The sequence below is a fragment of the Haliotis rubra genome, unplaced genomic scaffold (genome assembly GCF_003918875.1).
Source record: "Haliotis rubra isolate DU_JTF1 unplaced genomic scaffold, ASM391887v1 Scf123, whole genome shotgun sequence".
NCBI classification, from domain to species: domain Eukaryota; kingdom Metazoa; phylum Mollusca; class Gastropoda; order Lepetellida; family Haliotidae; genus Haliotis; species Haliotis rubra.
In genome coordinates, this window is record NW_025765148.1 from 2,039,518 (window position 1) to 2,062,575 (window position 23,058).

General features: G+C 43.8%; 1 protein-coding gene across 2 annotated transcripts; it reads left to right on the plus strand.

Moving 5' to 3' along the window:
* The first annotated feature begins 272 nt into the window (after positions 1–272).
* Positions 273–21,718, plus strand: LOC124266081 (nucleolar complex protein 4 homolog B-like). Of its 2 annotated transcripts, none has more exons than XM_046700900.1 (14): positions 273–414; positions 1,102–1,213; positions 4,664–4,761; positions 5,656–5,763; positions 6,498–6,638; positions 9,868–9,958; positions 11,133–11,218; positions 11,815–11,926; positions 18,255–18,315; positions 18,891–19,001; positions 19,537–19,700; positions 20,102–20,184; positions 20,835–20,948; positions 21,552–21,718. In XM_046700900.1, the coding sequence occupies exons 1-14, from the start codon at positions 301–303 to the stop codon at positions 21,675–21,677; spliced, it is 1,521 nt and encodes a 506-aa protein (XP_046556856.1). In that variant the 5' UTR covers positions 273–300; the 3' UTR covers positions 21,678–21,718. The 2 variants fall into 2 exon arrangements, with proteins under 2 accessions (XP_046556856.1, XP_046556855.1); XM_046700899.1 differs by having other exon boundaries at positions 274–414; positions 4,658–4,761.
* Positions 21,719–23,058: the final 1,340 nt, after the last annotated feature.

The window sequence follows — 23,058 nt, forward strand, 5'->3', positions numbered from 1 at the left end:
ATCGCTGTGCTTACCTGACGGAAATTTAGAGGTTTATGGAGGTTTTACCATCCATCCTTGGCCATTAACCCCAATTCCAACCTTCTGGGCAACTTAGCTCAACATTTTCGCAGAATGCATTTGTTCGACATAAATTCTGCACGAATCCTTTGTGAAAATTGCTGAAACACGCACCACCGTCCTAATCAACTATGGAGGCTGTTAATTTCGTTCTGCACATGCGTGGAAATGTATAACGCTTCGTTTTCCCGTACGGTTTAGGACGCGTGATCTCATTGGTTGAAATGCACGTGGTAAAACATGGCTGCTCCCATGGATGGCAATACAGTGAACGTGATAAAAGAAAAAGCAACTTTATGCCTCGAAAGTAGAAAACAAATTAACAATGTCGTCGATATCATTTCACACATGGATGTAAGAGTTAACAGTTTCTGTTGAGTTATATTTCTGGGAACACGAACACCAGAAAAGAGATCCAATCCGAAGTCACTCTTAGCGATCTCGAGGAAGCAGACTGTGTTTATCTAGTACCGTATTTCCTCAGATTAATCGTCTGTGATTCTAATCACATTCTCTGCGCTTTCTTTGGTAGCCCCACCGTCGTGATTATTGTCACAGAATTATCACGGACAGATGTTTACAAATTATGTTACAAATATATAACAACCCGGTAAGAGTTCCTTCTGTTCCCCCAACCATAAACCAAACTCTAAACCTAAACCTAAACCTAACCCTAACTTAAATTTTGTACTTTTAGTCATTTTGTGAGTTCTCTAGTAATTGTTGTGTTTTGTTAATAATTTTAGTATATTTATACATATTATTTGGGATGGGGGAACGGGAGGAACTCTTACCCGGTTGTTATATATTTGTAACATAATTTGTAAACATCTTTCCAAAAAAGCCATGGGAAGGGTGTGCAGATGTCATTGCCACAGTTCTCGTAACTCTTTTACTAACTACACTGTCAATGCACATAGATGGAAACCAGACTCTGGCGTTCATGGTTTATGTTTGAAAATAGCGAATTCATTTTTGATCGGCTGTATGTCTTGACCAAGGCGCAGACACTTCTCAAACTTCATTTTATTTTGTTTTCAGTCTGAAAAGAGGGATGTCCTCATAGCTTGCATAAATGCACTGCTGAAAGTATTTGAAAGGTTTATCTCTACAGAAGAAATGTGTGGCATTTCAAGAGATACAGATTTGAAAGGTATGTTACATAGTGCTATAGACCACCTCAGTGAGCTTTAGGAGAGCTTTAGGTTGAGAGTTCAATCCCCGACCCCGTCATACCACAAGGTGTTACAATATGGTACTTGTTGGTCCCTGCCTGTCCTCAGCATTAATGGGTAAAACAAGGACTGGTCAGCTCAGAGTTAGCATTATGTGCCTGAGTGGGGTATTCATGCTTAACTGCGGCATAGTATCTCAGTGAGCTAAAGTCTGGGCTTGTACAAGCAGATACACACATGCACATTGTCATATGATCGAAATATTCTTAATTATGAAGTTAAACCACATTTCATCTCACCTTACATAGTGCTTTGTAACTACCAAGGGTGTAGCTACCTTTATGAAAATAAGCCCGGGCTTACACACGATAGTTGCTAAAAAGGTTGTGCAAGCCCTCAATACTCACAAAATATAAAGCTTTCCAATCCGTCGCGCTTACACGAAATAATTGGCTTGCTGCGCGCCTGACTACCATCATCTTTACAAAGTGGTAAAACTGTAAAAACACGTGGTTTCATTCTTCTGTTTTTTTAAATTTCATCTTAACTGATGGTTAATTTTTTATGGATATCATGATAGGACACTTTATCCCCATCTATCAGTCGAAAATGTTATCTGGATCTTAACCCTTTGATATCTGTGTTAGAATAGGTCCTTAGCAACCCATGTGTGTTGAAAGACGTGACTAACAGGTCAGGCAGACAGATTGTGATTGATGCATATCATTGTATCCCAGTTGCGTGGATCAATGCAGTCTGTCATTTTCTTTTGTTAGCTTGCTATAGTTTGGGTTTTTTCCCCACTTTGCAATTTCATTTGTTATCATTTATGTTTGAGGTAGAGACCAATTAGTAATTTGTGACTGTAATTTAGTGTAAATGACAGGTTGTTCAGAGTATGTATAAGTAAAGTGTGAGTGACCATAATATTGCTAAACATTTCCTTGTCAGTTGGTTTTGATTTGGTTCCTCCTGGAAGAGTTGAAAGTTTGAATTATTTTTGTGATTATATGTTCAGGGCTGGTCTGCTTTGTAAAAAGATGCAAATTGAAAAAATCTATGCATATAGAGCCAAATATAAGTAACAATGGCCATGAGGGGTTGTCAGAACTTTATGCAGAGGGGTACTGAATAGGGGCGTACATCTGATTTGAGCGAGATTGACTTAGACTGGAAGATATCATGACTTCCTCACATCACAGGGTGAAAGCGCTGTCCATGCGAAATGTGGAGTTGCCCCAAAAGCTACTCCATTTCCTCGCTGGACAGTGAAAGACGAACAGGTGGTGCAAGGGTAATGGTATGTTTTCCCTCTCATTTTCATTTTCAGGCAACCTCTTTCCCCTGGACTGAAACTGGCAGTCACACTTAGGCACCTTGAGGATGGAGACAACAATGGGTCCCTTGCATATGCCTCCAGGTGTGGAGTGTCCACCATCTCAGAGATGGTTTCAGAAGTGTGACAGGCAATTATGTTTAGCCTACCTGTGACCCCTGAAGCATGGACAGCCGTAGCTAACCAGTTTGAACAGAGATCGATATATCCCACGCCCTGGATGGCGAACACATTGCTATCAAGAAGCGACCTCAAACTTGCAGTCAATTACAAGGGCGTCTATTTGATACCACTCCTAGCTCTGATGGATGCAGATGGATCGAGCTTGGTAGAAAAGGACACATGTCAGATGCTAAGATATGTGGCGACTCAGGGCTAGGCAACGGCATGGAAGAGGAAGCCCTAGGACTTCCCCCACCCTGCCCTCTGACTGCAAGCCCTGATGACCACCAAGACATGCCCTTCTTCATCCTTCGAACTCAGGAACTACCTCATGAAGCCATACAGCAGAAGGATGTCCAGGAAGGAGAGGACTCTCAAGAGGGAGGAGAATCGTTGGGATCCTGGCCAATAGATTCAGGTGTCTCTTCATGACTCTAGGGCAGAAGCCCAATACTGTGAAGGATACAGGGGGCGGTGGGGTAGCCTAGTGGTTAAAGCGTCTGCTCACCACGGCGGGCCCGGGTTCGATTCCCCACATGGGCACAAGGTGTTAAGCCCATTTCTGGTGTCCCCCGCCGTGATATTGCTGGAATATTGCTAAAAGCGGCGTAAAACTAAACTCAGTCAGTCAGTCAGTCAGTGAAGGATATAGTGGAGGCGACAGTGGCTCTGCACAACCTATTGAGGCTGAGGCATCCAGGCATTGCAGCACAATAGGTGGACCATGAGGAAGAAAGCCACCATGTCATCCCAGGGGCATGGAGGACCGACTGGACTGGCTAGATGTGGATGAACCTTCTGCACCTCGAAGCCACATCAGCTAGAACAAATGCGGTGGATCAGAGGGAACGCCTAAAGGTGCAGTAATTCTGCTTTCCAGTACATATGTGGGCGCAAGAACAGATCGTGAGCGTCCGTGAAAAATACTCGTATCTACACACATTTACTGGTATCAACTCGTATCTGCTCGTAAGTCATTCGTGTCAGGCCGTGAGCAGTGGGACCAGACAGAGCGTCACAGATCGTGGCACATTGTGGCACATCGCAACACATCTCAACAGAGCGTGGTGTTTGTCTTGTCCTCGATTGATTTCGACCACTACGATTTCTAAGCAGGATTAGTTTCGATATGCTTTGTTATGATGCAATACTATTCGATGCGATGATCACAATTGACAATAAAATTGTGTTGATCGTAGACATTTTTCTACGATCAACACGCTTGCTACGACTGACCTCCAGATCTGATAAGATTTGATAGGATTACCACGATTAGTCCAAAATTAAAACCACGATTTCAATCGTGGTGCGAATCGTTATAGTGTGAACATGGCATTTAGGGGATCCATCACAACAACTACCGTTTCCAATGCCAAGTCTGTGGAAAAGGGTATCAACAACTGTGGAATTTCGACAGTTCATGCTCTAAAATCCATGCAACTACACGAACAGTTACTACAATGTAAACATTCAACGCAATGGGCAGTTTCAACACAACTCCATATAAAATGTACAGTTTGATTTTTCGACGATAACTAAAAAAATACTGACGCATTAAAGCCTAAACTCTGAATGAAGACCTAAGATAACTATTCCTAAGAAAACAAGGCGTGTCTGCTGATGAGGTTGTCATATTCATGTTGAAACGATCATTTTCCGCGATCTTGTTTTGACACTCAGGAGGGTGCCCTCGCTTAACGCACAATTGCAATAAATAGAGAGGGTGTCAAGCTATTATAGAAAAATCTGTAAATTTCGAGACCCCTCTGCCAAATGGCAAAACCTGATATACTTGCAAAATAATGAAAATGCGAGGGAAAACTTACCATTACTCTTGCGCCACATGTTCGTCTTTCACTGTCCAGCGTGGAAATGGAGTTGCTATAGGGCTTCCACCCTGTACACATGTGTCATCATGTTCAAGTTGCAGATAAGGAAGCAGAATATCGAGGATGGCTGAGACAACAGTACACTGCCACGGTGGTCTGTCTCCTGGATAAACTCACCTGTACAGACAGATATGTTCAGGTAAATACCCCAACTGTACTCCACGGCGTACCGATAAACTCACCTGTACAGACAGACATGTTCAGGTAAATTCACGAATTTTACTCCTACCTAAACCTGTTAATTTTGACTTTTCCTCATAATTGCAACATGTGCAATATTCCAGCTATACGTAACTAATCGAGTCTGGACCAGACAATCCAGTGATCAACATCAACAGAATCAAAATACACATCTGGGACATGATGACATGTGTCATCCAAGTCCTTGAGTCTGACCACCCGATCCCTTTACTCAGATATTAAGACAAGTCCCTGTGGGGCGGTGGGGTAGCCTCGTGCTTAAAGCATTCACTCGTCACGCTGAAGACCCGGGTTCGATTCCCCACATGGGTACAATGTGTGAAGCCCATTCCTGGTGTCCCCTGTCATGATATTGCTGGAATACAGGTAAAAGCGGTGTAAAACTAAACTCACTCACTTATGGATTGTTGGTGTGACTCAGTGAGTGAGTTAAGATTTAAAGTCACATCGGCAATATTTCAGCCATATCGTGACGGTGTGACTCGGTGACATGGTTGATTATGTGTCAGCATACCCCGCAGACTTGGATCACTACTAACATCAGTCACCTGATTGTCTGGTCCAGACTTGATTATGTGCCAGCATACCCCGCAGACTTGGATCACTACTAACATCAGTCACCTGATTGTCTGGTCCAGACTTGATTATGTGCCAGCATACCCCGCAGACTTGGATCACTACTAACATCAGTCACCTGATTGTCTGGTCCAGACTTGATTATTTGCTGGCTGCTGTCGTATGGCTGGAATAATGCTGATTGAGGCATTACATAAAAGCAAGCCAACATGGGTATTTTGTTTCCACTACATCTCCATCTTCCGTTATGTTTCAGAAACTGTCATTGCGGACCCTCATGAAGTTTGTTGCTGCAGAGGGTCGACACCCAATCACGACCAAGTCTTCATCTCATACACAACTCTTTCCTGAGTCTTTGTTTGCAGTAAGTTCTAAATTTTTGATACACACAAGTTCCAGTCTGAGAATATTTAACCCCAACACAAACTTCCAAGTGTCTGTGTTCAGTGTTGTATACCTCACACACACTCACTTAATCACTAACTACCCACCCACCCACCTCCCTCCTTCTCTGCCCCACCCCCACAGTGATTCTTTCTCTTCCCACTACTTCTCTCTCTCCCTCTCCTTGCTGTGCTTGTCCTGCCTAAGACCTGTGTTTGATTCCCCACATTCATACAGTGTGAGAAGCCAATTTATTATTCACCCGTTGAAGATATCACTGTTTAATAATTTTACAATGTTATAACACATTGTGTAATAACATCACATGGTGCCGTACGTATGACGTCACAGTGCTAATACCTCTGTTACTATAGTATTAGACATTGCTTGTCTCGCGGAAAGCTGAGAATCATCACACTCTTTGAATTCTTTGGAAAGAAGTACTTTGCTCGATATTATTTTGCTAATGTTGGGTGAGTAATAAATATAATGCTAAACTATGTCCCGTGTAATACCATATTTATGAAACTCGTGAATGGTATTGGTATCTAACTCGCTTTCGCTCGTTAGATACCAAAACATTCACTCGTTTCATAAATACGGTATTACACGGGACATCGTTTAGTATTCTCTATATCTGGTGTCCCAGGCTGACATTTTGCTGAAAGTGACGTAAACCCAGTGTTCACAGCTCACTCACGTTTCTGTTTGCAGGAAATAATGTCCCATTTCCTGTTGAGCGATGAGAGTACCTCAGCTCTCTTGGAACCCTTCCAGGAGTTTCTCCAGTATGATGATGTCCGATACCAAACTCTCCAGTTTATTCACAAACACCTGCAAAAGAATTCATCAAAGGTAATCTACAATTGTAAAACTTGTTTTATCGACATTCTAAAAGTTGGCGAGTCAGTAATGAAACATACGACTTTATGGATAAAAATTGTAAAATCATAAACATTCTGAAACATTTGTGACTTTTGGTAGGGAAAGAGCCACTTCCTGTTTGATTGAGTGGTCGATTCAACCAAGTAATCCAGGGTTCGAAATACCCCATATATTAATGGCACGGTTGAAAAATGTTCTCAGTGCCCTTATGGCACGCCTAATTTTTTAGACACATAACTCACCTTTAGTCATCTAATCCCCAAAGACATTGCCCTGGAAGTCCCTGGCACTGGAATTATGATAGATGATGTAAAGAAATCTGGTTCTTTTAGAGGGAGTACTGATAGTTAGGTTATCGAAGAGGAAATTGTGTATTCTAAAAACATGTGGGCACACTTGATTTCTGAAAGGCACATTTAAAATATTTGCCTGGCGCCCTAAGGCACATTTAGAGACAAAAGTATTTCTATCCCTGCAGGGATTGGGATAGAGAACTTTGACAATGGGCCATTTTCAGGATTACTAGCCATTTTCTGAATTTAGAATGGGCCACTGTCCTTACATCAATAGTAAACTTCAAATTTTTAATGGGCCATTTTTTATTCTTATGTGCAAACTGGCCCATGGCCCCTGCCTTTCCCACTCCCTGCCCTGTAATCTTAGTACTACCCCTGTCGTAGTGATGTTACAGCATGGAAGCTAGGATTGTCTTAGTGCTAAGATTGCCGTGTGGACCTAGAGCCCCTATCAACTTAGTATTGTATATTTAGTATAATTAGTTCTTCGGGCTGAGACTGTTTGTGTTGAAGTATCAGGGGTGGGAATAACTTTAAAATTGCATGTGTATGCCGGTTCAGTGGCACATGTAAATCACTTGCCCTGATAATTTTTCCACTAAACCGGCTCATTTTCTTGTTGATTTTTTAAAATAAACAACATAATTAACATTGGAAAGTCAACTGGACACTGGTACAGTGTGATATACAAATTTGCTTGCCTGACAGAAAACACCCCCACTGAACTGGGGCATCGGGCAATGGGTTATTTCAACCCCCGAGTATGCGAGTTATATCCTTCTGTGTGCTTAGATTTGTCCATACACTGGGATGCTAATGATTAGGCAGTTCATGCCAGTACACCTTTCCTTTCATTATTTTCACATCCTGAATTGTGTGTGGAGAATTAGATTGAGAAATAATGACTATGTAATATCACATGTGATATGATCAAAGGGAGATAACTCTAACACATATTTGGGATTACACTTTCTCAGTAAATGGCATTGTGTATTCATTGGTAGATAACTCCTTATAACTATTTTCCGGTATCAAGCCAATATTGATTGTGATAATTCATCAAGCCTGAATCTAATTTCTTCATTTAGATATTTTCTTTGATGACATGCCTATATCTCCAACGAGGAACCTCGATTAGAATTGTTTCCCAGAAACTTATGCTTGCTGTAAGGGTCAGGCACATGAAACAGGGGGTTGTCTTCTGTGTAGGACAGGGATGATACACCATGTCACGATACGATACGTATCGCGATATTTTACCTGCGATACAATACGTATCTCGATACATACACCTTGAAAGAATGAAACAGTATTAAGATTTAAAATGATTTATTTCAAGGTATTTGTTTATAAAAATAACACTATTGTAGTAAACAAACAAGTAACTCTATCATACTTGTGTATTGTTTCTACATAAGTACTGTAACATGTTAAAGACAATACTGTTTTGAAAAAAAGTCTTGTATCGGTATGTATCAATACACCAGTTGGCGATACGATAGCTGTATAAAATTTAAATATATCGTGATGTAACGGTGCATCGGTGAATAGTCCCAGCCCTACTTCTGTGACTTGTGTCATTGTGTCCTTATGCCATGGATTGTGGCCCATGTTATCAATCAGTGCGTTATTTGCATGCACACACAATCAACCAATGAAACGAAAAAGAAATAAGAATTGACTGGAATGTGGCCTTTGAAATATTGATACAGCATTATGTTCTTTGTGTCTATTCAAGAGAAGGTTTATCCGAAACTAACGTCACAGGTATAAGCCAAATGCCTTAGAGTATGTGCGCTTCAATCACTGAACAGAGGGAAGTAACAATATTTACCCTGTTTGTGAAACTATACGAGAATAGTCAATATCGCTTTTCAGATTTTAATTACAGGAACTAATTCACTGGTATGCAAGCTAAGATTTGAGATTTTGGTGTGTATGTAAGATCAAATCTATTGAGTATTTACAAAAATTCAAACATACTTGTACGCAATGGACTTAATAGGAACTGAGTTTTCACATACATAATTAAGTAATTATACCCCTGCTACAAAGTAACAGGGGTATATAGCGTTCATTCTGTCCGTCCGTCCATCCTTCCGTTGTCCGGAGCATATCTCTTAAAGTTTACATGCTAGGTTCACCAAACTTCGCACACATGTTAATCATTACCCATTGATGTGCCTTTTGCTATTTTAAAGTTTTTTTCAAAATTTGTTTTGTTGTTGTTTCCATGGAAACATGACTTGGTGCAAAATGTGTTTGATGGTTACCTGGCCACAGCATATCATCGAAACTATACATGCTAGGTTCACCAAACTTAATACACAAGTTAATCATGACCCACAGATATGCCATGTGCTAAAAAATAACAATCTTCATCTACATCCACTTCATTGTGTGCAACAAGTTCAATTGTATGTCAGGTTTCCCCGAAAAACACAAAAAAATAATGTTTCCATAAATTATTACTGTAATCAGTACATGGCAAAACTATTATCAAACATGTATATAAAGTTTAGTAGAGTCAAAGAGAAAGTCTTGTGAGCTGCTGATCCTTGTCACATTATATGTATCAATATCAGTCATTTCCATGTCCCAAAGTGGGAAGCAGGGGTATGTGAGCTGTGCTCACTTCTACACTTGTTTATACAGATATGCAGCGTATCTGTACCTCTGACAAACATTGGGGTCCCAATTATTAGTTTTAAGGGGTCCTAGCAGGCAAGGCCTGTGAGAGTTCTGTGAGTAACGGTGTAGAGAACTGTACGTTTCAATAATTTCTTTCAAACCTGGAAGGCGCATTTACGCATCACGTAAAACCCTGATAATATGCTGGGGTTTTTTTCTAACCCTAAATCCCCTTCTTAAATCAATACTCAGAGTCTTGGGTGTCGTTTCAGACCACAACTGATGTCTACTTGACCAATGTGTTCGGACTCCTTGATAAATGCTCCAGTCTTAAGTGCAGAACAAAAAGTCTCCACTTTCTCGGTGAGTTTGTTGCAGAGACAGGACCTACTACTTCCTGTACGCAGTTAGTGAAATCACTTCTGCATGTATTTCATTGGCTGATGCAATGCTATGATTGGATAGATCAAGCTTCTTGTGCAGGTAATATTAATGGGAATGTGTGCCTCCAGGACATTATGCTTTGTGATTGGTTGAACAACATTACTGAACGGGATACGAATAGCAGAAGGTTTTGCACTTCTCAGTGCATATGACTACTGTTGTGGTTTGAGACCGCCTCTGTGGTGTAGTGGTTAGAGCGTCCGCCTGGAAAAGCGGAAGGTCGCAGGTTCGATCCCTGACCGTGTCATACCAAAAAGACGTTAAAATATGGTACTTGTTGGTTCCTGCCTGGTGCTTGGCCTTAATGGGTACAGCAAGGACTGGTCAGCTCGGAGTCAGTATAATGTGTCTGAGTGGGGTATTCATGCTTCACTGCGGCATGGTATCTCATTGGGCTAGCACTATAAAACCAGCTTAAGTCTGGGCTAGTACAAGCAGCCGCACATACACATACACATGCATGCACGTCGTCATATGAGGAAATATTCTCAAGCACGAAGTTAAACCCAATTCCACCACCTGTTGTGGTTTGTGGCGAGATCAGAAAAACCACCCATCAGACAGCTGTTTTCTGGTCATTTATCAACATATCTACCCGTGAAGATCTGGGTTAGAATTGATCCTCAGTAACCCATGCTTGTCGTAAGAGGGGACTAATATATCGGCTGATCAGGCTCGTATCCCATTTGTGTAGATCGAAGCTCATGCTGTTGATCACTGGATTGTCTGGTCCAGACTCAGTTATTTACAGACTGCTGCCATATAGCTGGAATATTGAGTCCAGCGTAAAACTAAACTCACTCGCTCACTCATTGGGACTGTCTCAGCCATATTCCAGCTGTATGATGGGAGCAAATAGTCCAGACATTCCAGTGATTGACATCATGAGCATCTGTCTGCACAACGGGGAGGTACGACTACTAAATCAACAAAGTTATCAACTATGACCACCCAGTCCAACAAGCAGCTGAAGACAATGTCTAACACAGGTCTGCTAAGAATATATCCTGTCTAACACAAAAACACTAACAGACTCAATGTTTTTATGAAGGTTTCAGTCCCGTGATGTGACGACCATATACTTGTGTTTCAGCTATGGACACGGCAGGCAAGATGGGGTCTTCGAAGGAACACACCAAGTTGTTCACCAGTAAGTGGCTCCAGTTTCTCTCTTGCAAGGTATGACGTGTCTCAGGACTGTCACATAAACATGGATAGATTAGGTCCCAGTAAAACATGCTTGTCTCCCCTTGTGAATCAAGGGTATTGATAGGTCCCCAGTTCATCATGCTTGTCTCCCCTTTGAGATTTTAGGTTGAACAGGCCTCTAGAACAATGTACTTGTCTCCCCTTGTGATTTAAGGGTACTTATAGGTACCCAGTTCACCATGCTTGTCTTCCCTTTGGGATTTTAGGTTGAACAGGCCCCTAGAAGAACACATTTGTCTCCCCTTGTGATTTAAGGGTATTTACAGGTCGTCAGTTCACTAAACTTGTCTTTTTGGGGGGCATTCCAGATGGAGGTTATCCGCAGTACACCATGCTAGTTTCTCCAAGTGAACTCAAAGGTAGAATAGGGCCCCAATGGCTGAGTTGCTCTTCACCATCTGAATACTGAATTTACTTAATACAGTTGCACACTATATGTTTATGTACTTTAGTGTTACTGGTTTGTTACCCAGTTATGTGAGTTTAAATGTGAGTCCAAATAACCTCATGCTGAGTGCAGTGTTAAACAACCCACCACCTCATGGTCAGTCATCTTGTGATTACAGTTAACACCATCCCTGTACAAGAAGGTGCTCATCATAGCTAAAGACAAAGTGATGCCACGTCTGTCAAATCCTTTGGTGCTCAGTGACTTCCTTACAGAGTCGTATACTGTGGGTAAGTACTATTTAATATCCATTCACTCAGTGACTTAATTACAGAGTCGTATACTGTGGGTAAGTACTATTTAATATCCATTCACTCAGTGACTTAATTACAGAGTCGTATACTGTGGGTAAGTCCTATTTAATATCCATTCACTCAGTGACTTCCTTACAGAGTCGTATACTGTGGGTAAGTCCTATTTAATATCCATTCACTCAGTGTCTTAATTACAGAGTCGTATACTGTGGGTAAGTCCTATTTAATATACATTCACTCAGTGACTTAATTACAGAGTCGCATACTGTGGGTAAGTACTATTTAATATCCATTCACTCAGTGTCTTAATTACAGAGTCGCATACTGTGGGTAAGTACTATTTAATATCCATTCACTCAGTGTCTTAATTACAGAGTCGCATACTGTGGGTAAGTACTATTTAATATCCATTCACTCAGTGTCTTAATTACAGAGTCGCATACTGTGGGTAAGTCCTATTTAATAAGTAAATACACACTGACTTGCTTATGGAATGCAATGCTGAGCATAGGCTAATCCAGAAATTTTCTTTGGGTGGTGTGTGGGGGTTGGGGGGGTTCCAGGGCGTTGGAACCACCTGAACCCCACCTTGGCTCTGCCATTGCAAAACAGTAACTTCAATATCAATCCACCACTGACTGAGGGTACATACTGTTAAATATCTAGTGACTCTGTTATTATCCCCCACGACAAAGTGGGAGGGGGATATTAGTTTGAGCTCTGTCCATCTGTCAGTCCGTCCATCCGTCCGAGATGACGGGGACAGATTTTCTCAGAAAACGATTAGATAGGGAAACCAAATTTGTTATATGTTTTCAGGACGTGAATATCTTGTTGGTTTAATTACAATGTTGTACAGCACTGCCAACTGATGACACATTTTGGACTTTGTGAACTCATGTTGTTTAATTTGAAGTTGAAAGATACAAGATTCTCTATTTATTAGTTCAGGGTTTATTTTTAACTTACCTTACCTCATGGTAATGTGCATATTACCTTTGCTCATCCGAAGAAAGATTGGAAACGTGATCGATAAGTATCCTTGTTGAATGCTATCATGAAACTGGTGACGTGTCGATCTCGTCTGGCGAGAGGAAGCACGCCCCCTAATCCCGTCATGTGACAACGAGAACACGTCACTTTATCCTTTATCGCACTGCGAGTTGGACGTGTATTCGATATTTCTGTTTTTTCTTTTCTTACTGTATTCTTTGTGTTTTGCTACGTTTGCTGTGGTTAGTTCATGCCACGGGTTTACTGCAATCAGTGCAAGTCTCAGAAGTCGGCTAAAGACCGCCATCCTGCTTGCCCGGATTGTCTGGTCGACTCAGTGTGTACTTGGACCTCTCGGTGCTTGTTTTGCCGGCACCTACTTTCCACCGACTTTAAAGCGTTCTTAGCTGCTCGGAACAAACGTCTTACTCAACGCAAGCACCTCATGTCTTCTAACGACACCTCTGAGACTGCTCAGGTTTCTTCGACGCTAATGGCTCAGCTTGGGAACGTCTCTACACCTTCAGCGGATCGGCGATTTACGACTTCGCTCCTTGCCAGTCCTCATTTCCGGAACGCTCCAGAGCAAGCCTTCTCACACAGGCCCAGATCGACAATGCTGTGAACCCAGGCGCTCCATCTATTCTTCAAGATTCCCGGCTTATGGAGCTCTTGGTTGGTTTACTGGAACGGGAGGATCGTCAGCGTCCAGATGATCGTTCTAAGGAACGCCAGCGCTCCTCTGATCGTCCATTGTCCGGAGATGACCAGCTTTTGCCCACGAATCGGCAACGCTCCCCTTAACCTTCACCAAGCCGCTCACCTGCGCAGGATGCTTGGTGTTCTCCCAAGCGTGCAACGGAGTGTGACGCTGGGCATTCTTCACCTAAACGTTTGCCTCGGCGCTCCCGTTTTCCCAGGCGCTCTGCTGTACGGGACGTTCGACGCTCCTCGTCTCGGCGTTCACCTCGAAGACAACTTTCACCTCTTCATCAGTGTTCGCGTTCACGATCACCTTTGTTTAGGTCGCGGGATTCTTCTTCTCTTGTGTTGGAGGCGCAGTTTGTTCCAGATTACGAGGAAGAAGACAACCAGGGTCTGATGCACTTGGGCATGGAGAGTGTTTACGCCTGGATAGCTGACAGACTTATCACTTGCCCATTTCCAGGGTTGGATATTCCTCGTGCTAAATCTATTTGGGATGAACCAGAGCTCCTTCTGCCACCGCAGCCCATGGTTGCTGATGCCATTGCTTCACTTGATGAGGATTTCCAAAAGTTATCCCTTAATCCTTCCATAAAGCCTGCTAAACATCACCGTCAGGATTACAAGGTGCATTCTTTTGACTTTATGGATATTTGGCGCTACACAAGATGAAGCGGCCAAATGATTGTCGGATGCTTCTCAAGCTCAATACAAGGTCCCAGATGCCAAGTTGTTGGCGATTGATACGGAACTCCGTCAACCTTGAAGCCCCTCTCTGTGCTTGGTTCGGCCACGGAGGCCATGTCTCAAGATCTCTCGGAGGATAACCCTTCCCGCTTAGATCATCTTACCACTTTTGTTTAGGTGGCAGGCTAGAGTTCTGTCTGATGTGGTTGATCACGTTCGTTCGGCCTTAGCTACCACCAGTGTGACTAGGAGGACTGGGATACTCGCTCCCTGTACCTGGCAGGAGGAATTCAAGAAAAGACTGATGTGTGCCCCATTTGCGGCTCCCACCTTATTCGCTGAAAAGATGCCGGATGTCTTTTCAGAGCATGCCTTCTTGACCCAAACTGAGATTGAGCTCCGATCTTTTCGTCTCTTCGCCACTTTGTCAGCGCAAGCTACCAGGACCACCAACCTTTACCAATCCAGGAGGATGTCAGTTAGTGGAGCCTTTAGAGGGCGTGGCAGGGGACGTCCCAACGACTTCCAACCGCGTCCCGCCGGTAACCAAAAGGACTTGGGCAAGACCGGCAAACCCAAGTACAAGCGCCGCTGATGTTTTGGGCGGTCACGACTTGGACCTCCGCCCCCAGCCATCCATATCCGCGATATACCTGTAAGGTGGGAGACTCGGGGTCTTCTGGCCCAACTGGACAATCCTAGGAGACCCCTTGTCACCAATCTTCTCAAGACAGGCTACAAGTTGCCAATAGCCATGTCGCCGCCTTTGACCACCTCGCCCTGGTTTCACGAATATTCCATCGCTTAACACCAGCACCTGTTGACCAACATTCAGGCGTTGTTGGACAAGAAGGCCATAGAACAAGTACTAGAGCCAAGCAACTCCCCAGGGTTTTAATCTCCCATCTTCTTAGTACCCAAAAAGAATTCTCAGAAGATGAGGATGATACACAACATGGCGGTGTTCTCTGATCCAGCTACGAACCAAACTGTCCCCCAAGGATTGGTTGGTCAGTCTGGATCTTCAAGACGCCTACCTACTTGTTCCCATTTTCGAACCTCAACGGAAGTTCCTGAGGTTCATTTTCGACGGTCACCATTACCAGCGGAAGGTCCTGCCGTTTGGCATCTCTATGACCCCGTGGCTTTTCACTCGAATTACAGCACCGATTTCCCGGTATCTTCATCTTCGGGGGATAGAGTTCGACCCATACATTGACGACTCTCTCATGAGCCACAAGGAGTGCCTGCTGCTATGCAGACAGAGGGACTTTACACTCAAGCTTTTTCACCAACTCGGTTGGATCGTCAACCTCGAGAAGTCCCACCTAGAGCCATCCCAACAGTTGACTTTCATATGGGGTTTGTTCCTGACAGATGGCAAAGAATCCTCAGTCTTGCTCGGCGGGGTCTGTCACACCTGCTTACACTCAGGGAATGGCAGTCCCTACTAGGTCTGTTGACGTCGGCTCAGGATCTTACCACCAGAGGGAGATTAATGCTCAGACCGCTTCAACGGTTCCTCTCGCCTTTCATCCTCTGAGACAACCTCAGGTTGCGGTTTCCGCTGCCCCTTCATCTTCATCCCTTTCTTCAGTGGTGGACAATCGAGTCAAACATTTGCGGCGGCATCTCTTTGAAACTGTTTGTGGATGCCTCTCTGCTGGGTTGGGGCGCTCACCTGGACTCTCAGACAGCGGCAGGGCTGTGGTCAACCGCACAGGCAGGTTGGCACAGCAACAACCTAGAGCTTCAGGCTGTCATCTTAGCCATTCAGCACTGGATTCATTCGCTACGAGGGTCCAAGCTCTTGGTGCCTAGTGGTTAAAGTGTTGGCTCGACACGCCGAAGACCTGGGTTCGATTTCCCACATGGGCACAATGTGTTAAGCCCATTTCTGGTGTCCCCCGCAGTGATATTGCTGGAATATTGCTAAAAGCGGCGTAAAACTAAACTCAGTCAGTCCAAGCTCTTGGTGGCGTCGGACAACTCGACAGTGGTCAGGTTGATCTGCAACCAGGGAACAACCAACTCGGGTCTTCTCCACGTTTCGTCTGTTTCGCCTTCTGGACGACAACAACATCCAGATCAGAGCTCGTCACATTCCGGGTTGCAGGAACGTCTTGGCTTTTGGTCGCACCCCAAACTACGGACTTCGCCGAAGGAGATCCTCAACCGCAACCACAGTGGCCGCACCTTCTTCGGCATCCTCACAGCCGCCTGTTGCACCCAGATCCGGACAGGGTTCATCTATGCCCTTTGGTCATCTTCAGAAAGCTTTGAAATCGAGGGGTTATTCGGCTGGTGTGGCTACGATCATTGCCCGTGCTCATAGAGTGTCCACCCGCAGCTTGTACGATGACAAATGGTCTGCATTTGAGAAGTTTTGTGCTGATCTCTCTAAGAATCCAGTTTAAGCATCTCCTCAATTTATTGCAGAATTCCTCCTCTACCTACACAACACTCATCATCTGAAGGGTGGTACGATTTCTACTTATTTAGCAGCCCTTAATTCAGTGCTGGCCGTCAAGTCTGATAGGAAGGTCTCCAAGATCCCGGATTTACTGGCCATGCTGTAAGCGTTTAAATTGGAGGATCAGAAGTTGAAGTTCTGCCCTCCAGCTTGGGATCTTAACGTGGTTTTACAACACCTTCGTGGACGTCCTTATGAGCCTTTGTCTGTGGCCTCCTTGAGGACTTGCCCAGGAAAACAGCTTTTCTTTTGGCGCTTGCTACTGCAGCCAGAGTTAGTGAGCTTCACGTCATAGATGTCACTAGGATTAGGTTTGAACAGACTCGTCACGGTTCCGTCCATTTGGGACTTCATTGCCAAGAACCACTTGCCTGGTCAACCAGATCGTATGTTTGTCATCCCTCCTTTGTCTTCTATAGTGGGCAGTGACGACTCCGATGAACTTGCGTTGTGTCCCGTCAGGGCCCTTAAAGAGTACATCAAGCAGTCAGCAGTCAGGAGACATACCATGAAACGCCTTTTTATTCCGTTTTCTTCTGCGTCGAAGGGTGAGGTCAACAGAAATACCATCGCTTTGTGGCTTCGCTCGACTATCCTCGCAGCTTATGACTCAGCTGGTTTACCTCACCCAACCGCCAACAACCCGCACGAGATCCGGGCCTTAGCGTCCACCATGTCTCTGCACAGAAACTGCTCGGTCCCCACTATTATGGAAGGTTGCTTTTGGAGGTCTAACACAGTCTTCGCCAGCCATTATCTCCGGGATCTGGCAGTCCAGGATGTACAGGGGCTTCAGTCCTTTGGCCCGCTCGTGAAAGCTCAGCAACTGACACGGCCCTCTTTTCACTGGGTGCTTATTTTTTTTGTCTAATCATCTTAGTGATAGTTTTAAGGTTAACCCACATTCTCTCGTGTTGTGTTTTCCTTATCAGGGGTCCTACCGGTGGTTTACTGTTCTTGTTTCAACGATTCCAGTTCAACAACAAGACAGTTTCTACGTCCCCGGTTGTGCTGTTGGGTCTGATAGTTTTGGCTGGTCCTCGCCGGTGTCTGTCGGATCAACATGCACTTTACCATGAGGTAAGGTAGGTTAAAAGTTTATTAAAATCTAAATTTTTTAGATATTTAAATACTTACCTTACCTCATAGCGTCTTACGGCCTCCCTACGATGGATCATCTCCTCCCCGCTTTGGACTCCGCTCGGACATCAGGATTCGGATAAAGTGATGTGTTCTCGTTGTCACATGACAGGATTAGGGGGCGTGCTTCCGCTCGCCGGACGAGATCGCCACGTCACCAGTTTCATGATAGCATTCAACAAGGATACTTATCGATCACGTTTCCAATCTTTGTATTGGATGAGCAAAGTTAATATGCACATTACCATGAGGTAAGGTAAGTATTTAAATATCTAAAATATTTGATTTTGATAAATTTATTTTCAGGTGGAGTGATCAGTCTGTTGGCTTTGGATGGGCTCTTTGTTCTCATCAACAAACACAACCTGTAAGTAGGATATCATGGTGGTAATCAGTGGTTAAATACAATCACAGGTCTGTGAATATGAATATGTTTGATTGGCTTATTTGGATCCTGTGTGTTGTGATATTATTATTTATATTTTGATTGTGATCATGTTTGATTGGTGAATAAGAATAATGTTGATTAGTTGACATTACCACATTTTGATTGGTTGAATGTTATGATTAGGTTCTCTTGTCAGAATGTGTTTGATTGGTTGAATGTTATGATTAGGTTCTCTTGTCAGAATGTGTTTGATTGGTTGAATGTTATGATTAGGTTCTCTTGTCAGAATGTGTTTGATTGGTTGAATGTTATGATTAGGTTCTCTTGTCAGAATGTGTTTGATTGGTTGAATGTTATGATTAGGTTCTCTTGTCAGAATGTGTTTGATTGGTTGAATGTTATGATTAGGTTCTCTTGTCAGAATGTGTTTGATTGGTTGAATGTGATGATTAGGTTCTCTTGTCAGCATGTGTTTGATTGGCCAAACAATTGTTGCTTTGTTTAAAATGGAGTGTTACAACAGACTACTGAAGTGGTGCTTCCTGTGGTTTCAGGGAGTATCCTGACTTCTACGAGAAGTTGTACGCTCTGCTGGAGCCAGCAGTGTTCCATGTCAAGTACTGCTCGCGGTTCTTCCATCTCACAGATCTCTTCCTCACATCCACGTAAGTCTGGTCGAGGATCATCCTCAACAATCGAGGGTATTTTGTGTCTGTTCTACTAAAAGTCCTGGGCCCCGTTTCACAAAGCTATTGTGGAGTGCTATGTAAGTCTATGTTACAGTATAGGAGGTACGACAGTCATAGTGCTACCATAGCAACATCAGTTTTCCCCAGGTTTAGGTCAAATGTCACGATTATGTTCCCGAGTGGAATTAGATATAGTTCCCATATTAGATGATCAAAAGTAAATTACCTTCAAAACAAAGACTTTAATCCTTCGCAGTGTTTCTCAAAATTTATCATGAATGGCAGAGTGAAGCATTTAACTTTCAAGTGGTTGCGATTCAAATATTAAGGCAGCACTCACTCACTCACTCACACTTGTCAAGTGTCAAGAATATGTTTCCAGTTTAGATGATTAAAAGTTTTATGTGTTTCGTAATTTAGAATGAAATTGGATTTAACTTTCAAGGGATGTTTAGATTCAAATATTAGGGCAGCAAACCTGAATCACTCACTCACTGACTGTTGTGTTCAGGCATCTCCCGTCCTATCTGGTGGCCGCGTTTGCCAAGAAGATGTCCCGCATCTCCCTCACCGCCCCTGCCCCAGTACTTAAGGCAGCCATCATCTTCGTGTGTAACCTGCTGAAGCGACATCCCACATGCACTGTCCTCATCAACAGACCGGACGCACCCACAGGTACACACACTGGCTGCTAGTCTTTGCTTGTTGGTCAACACCACCCTGAGCTGTCATCCCAAAAAAGGATTGTGGGTGAGAAATATTTGTGTCAAGACCAGATAAACCCGTGATGGAGAAAGGCCGACTGTCCATACTGTTGGTGTGTGTTGACATACAGTCAACTAAGTCACTGAGTCTAAAAACCCAGTCAAGTCTAGGTTGCATGGGGGCTGGGAGTTGAGGGGGGTGATATACAGACTGAGAAATAGAGATCAAGCTAATGTAGCTTGAATGAAACTTGTTTATGAGTTAATCTATCTGTGCATAGCAGTTCATGGAAGCATGTACATAATGTATAATAAAACCTGTCAAGTACTGACTGTGATTGGGTGGTAAATACGTCACCTGTGTTTTCCCAGACCTGGACGAGGATCCCTACCTGTATGATGAACCCGACCCAGCCAAGTGTGAGGCCCTGAAGAGTGCTCTGTGGGAGATCAAGGTATAGTCAGACCAGCAGGCAGGGGCCCAGCAAAACTAGCCAGAGAATATGTTTAAGTCTTCAAGATAATTTAACACTAAAGACTTTTCAGCATTATACTGCAACCTTTTTTTGTCAGCCTTGCTGACTGTTTTCTTATGTGACAGGTGTTGCAGGTTTTGGGAATAATATGAAGAAAAGTTAGATAATATTTGAAATACCAGTGAGTGAGTTTAGTATTACGCCACACTCAACAATATTCCAGCTATATGGCGGATGTCTGTAAATATTAGAGTCTGGACCAGATAGTCCAGTGATCAACAGCATGAGCATTGCTCTACGCAAGTGGAAACCAATGACATGTGTCAACCAAGTCAGCTAGCCTGACCACCCGATCCCGTTTGTCGCCTCCTACGACAAGCATGGGTTACTGAAGATCAATTCTAACCCGGATCTTCACACGATGAAATCCCAGTAGAAATGTATGGGCATCTTTCATGTACTTCAAAATGTCCATGATTCAGAATATACCGAGGATTCACTGGCACCTGAGAATGTTCAGTAGCCTGTAAATGTAACCTCTCTTACTTTTTGGTGACCCCAGACATACACTTCCACACAGACTGTTGTGACCTACGAGGTCTATGATCTACACACGATTGTGTTCACAGACCCTCCAGAGTCACTACTGCCCCGAGGTGGTGAAGCTGGCAACCAGAATCAACCAGCGCCTCCACCACACAGAAGACATGCTCTCGGACTTCCTCGAGGTCACAGAGGAGGAGGTATTCTTCTATTATTCCTTCTTGCAAACATACAGCAGGGTTATGTCTGGTTTGGGGACCAAATGACTGTGTTACCATCCCATGATACTTTGAATGCACCATATCTGGATTTTTTATTGTAATAATCTGCAAGTGTCACTTTTTACTTCCACTAATGACAGCTGCAGTACTTGCTGTTCAAATAGACATCCAACTCTCTCCTCAGGCTGATTGCCCATTCGTCTCAAGCACAACTTTTCTCTGTGCTGAGTTGCCTCCCTTAGATGTGGCAAAAACCTAAGACCGTTGGTTTCAAGGCTGCAATCACAGCTCCAAACCTGTCATCCTTGGTTTCATCCAAGTAAATGTCTAAGACCTGCAAGACTTTGGGCTTTCCTCTCGTATTAAGTTCATATGCACTGGATTGTCAGCAAAACTCTCCCAGTGGCATTTCACTCATTCACAGGATAGTGATGTTTGTTATAGCATACCCTTGGGTTCCATCAAAGACATTTATGCTTACAAGCCCCTGTCTTGGAGGATACGACCAGATGTCTACCTGTTGTTGTACCACAATAATTTTACATGCAAATATGAGATTCACTCACTCACCCACTGTTGCAGTTGATCCGGCGGGAGATCAAGCGATGTCGGAAGACCATTAAGACCACCCCAGTGACGTTTGTACCGCCCAAGGGACTCTTCGGCGCCAAGAGTGACAGGCTGAGGCTGCATTGGTTGCTGGAATAACACTGTGATTACAATGTAAATAAATAATATTGTGAAATTAAGCCGTTTCTGATCTTTTTCTCTCACTCTTTTTTGCAGTTCAAGATAATTTCTACGGTGTCTTTTCTCAGTTAGATGTAAGAGTACTGACCAGCTGGTTTAACTCCATGTGTTGGTCTCTGGGGAAGAGGGGCGGTGGGTAGCCTAGTGGTTAAAGCGTTGGCTCGTCAGGCAAAAAACCCGCTCATCATGCAGTTAATGTACTATCCTCGTCAAAACTACCTGTAGTATAATTACACATTGTCTGAGGACATGAGGAGGAGTTCATTACATGTTGACAGGGTTTTATATATTATATACTAGGCACATAAAGAAACTGTGCATACAAAAATTTAAAATCTACATTTATCAAACCTGTGTAGACTCATAGAATTCAAACTCAGAGATTAGTGACATGTATCCAACATGCATGCACGTGCCACGTTCCGTGACGTCAGTGGGTTCGTCCTTGAGAAATGCAATACGTTGTTGCACATGCATTCCGGGAAAGAGAAACAGAGCAAATGAATGCCACCCAATACTGTCACTTTGGAAAGCTCAACCCCTGCCCTTGCGATCGTTGACTGCCCGAACCACCCCAGGACTTTGCTGTATCCACCCCAACACAGTTCAACAACGTTTACGTCATCACGGGATCAGACCACGACGGCCCGCCATGTTGTTTTTACAGATGAATCCAGGTTTAACATTTCCCATAGTGATGGACGTCAACGTGCCTATAGACGTGTGGGAGAACGTTATGCACAGGCCTGTGTCTTGGAGAGGAATCGCTTTGGTGGTGGTTCCGTGATGATGTGGGGTGGAATAACAGCACGCCAAAGAACTCCTTTGGTGATTGTTCAGGGCAACTTAACTGGTGTGGGCTACAGGGATCAGATTCTTCGACCTGTGGCAATTCCTTTTCTGCAACGTCATGGCCCTGGGTTAACATTCCAAGAGGACAATGCCCGCCCTCATACGGCAAGGGTTGCTATGGATTTCTTGCGCACCACAACGTTACTTACTGCCTTGGCCTGCAAATTCACCGGATCTCTCCCCGATAGAGCATGTTTGGGGCGGGATGGATCGACGTCTACGCCGTCTTCCTCATCTGCCAGATAACGTCCTTGACCTTGCAACAGAACTTGAGAGAATCTGGCGTTACATCCCACAAGCCTTCCTTGCACGTTTGATAGGCTCTATGCGTCGTCGATGCACTGCTGTTCTCAATGCCGATGGTGGACATACCCGTTATTGCGCTTGTGACATGATCGTTTGACCCCTGTCCCGCTTGTGGACTCGTGACGTCATTGTGATTGACTTTTCAATTGAAATTCTCCCGACTTGTTATGATCTCATGATC

Coding starts and splice junctions, on each gene's coding strand:
- LOC124266081 (XM_046700899.1), top strand. CDS start 301: ATGGCTGCTCCCATGGATGGCAATACAGTGAACGTGATAAAAGAAAAA. Junction 9,959..11,132: donor AAAAAGTCTCCACTTTCTCG/GTGAGTTTGTTG, acceptor CTTGTGTTTCAG/CTATGGACACGGCAGGCAAG. Junction 11,927..18,254: donor TACAGAGTCGTATACTGTGG/GTAAGTACTATT, acceptor ATTTATTTTCAG/GTGGAGTGATCAGTCTGTTG.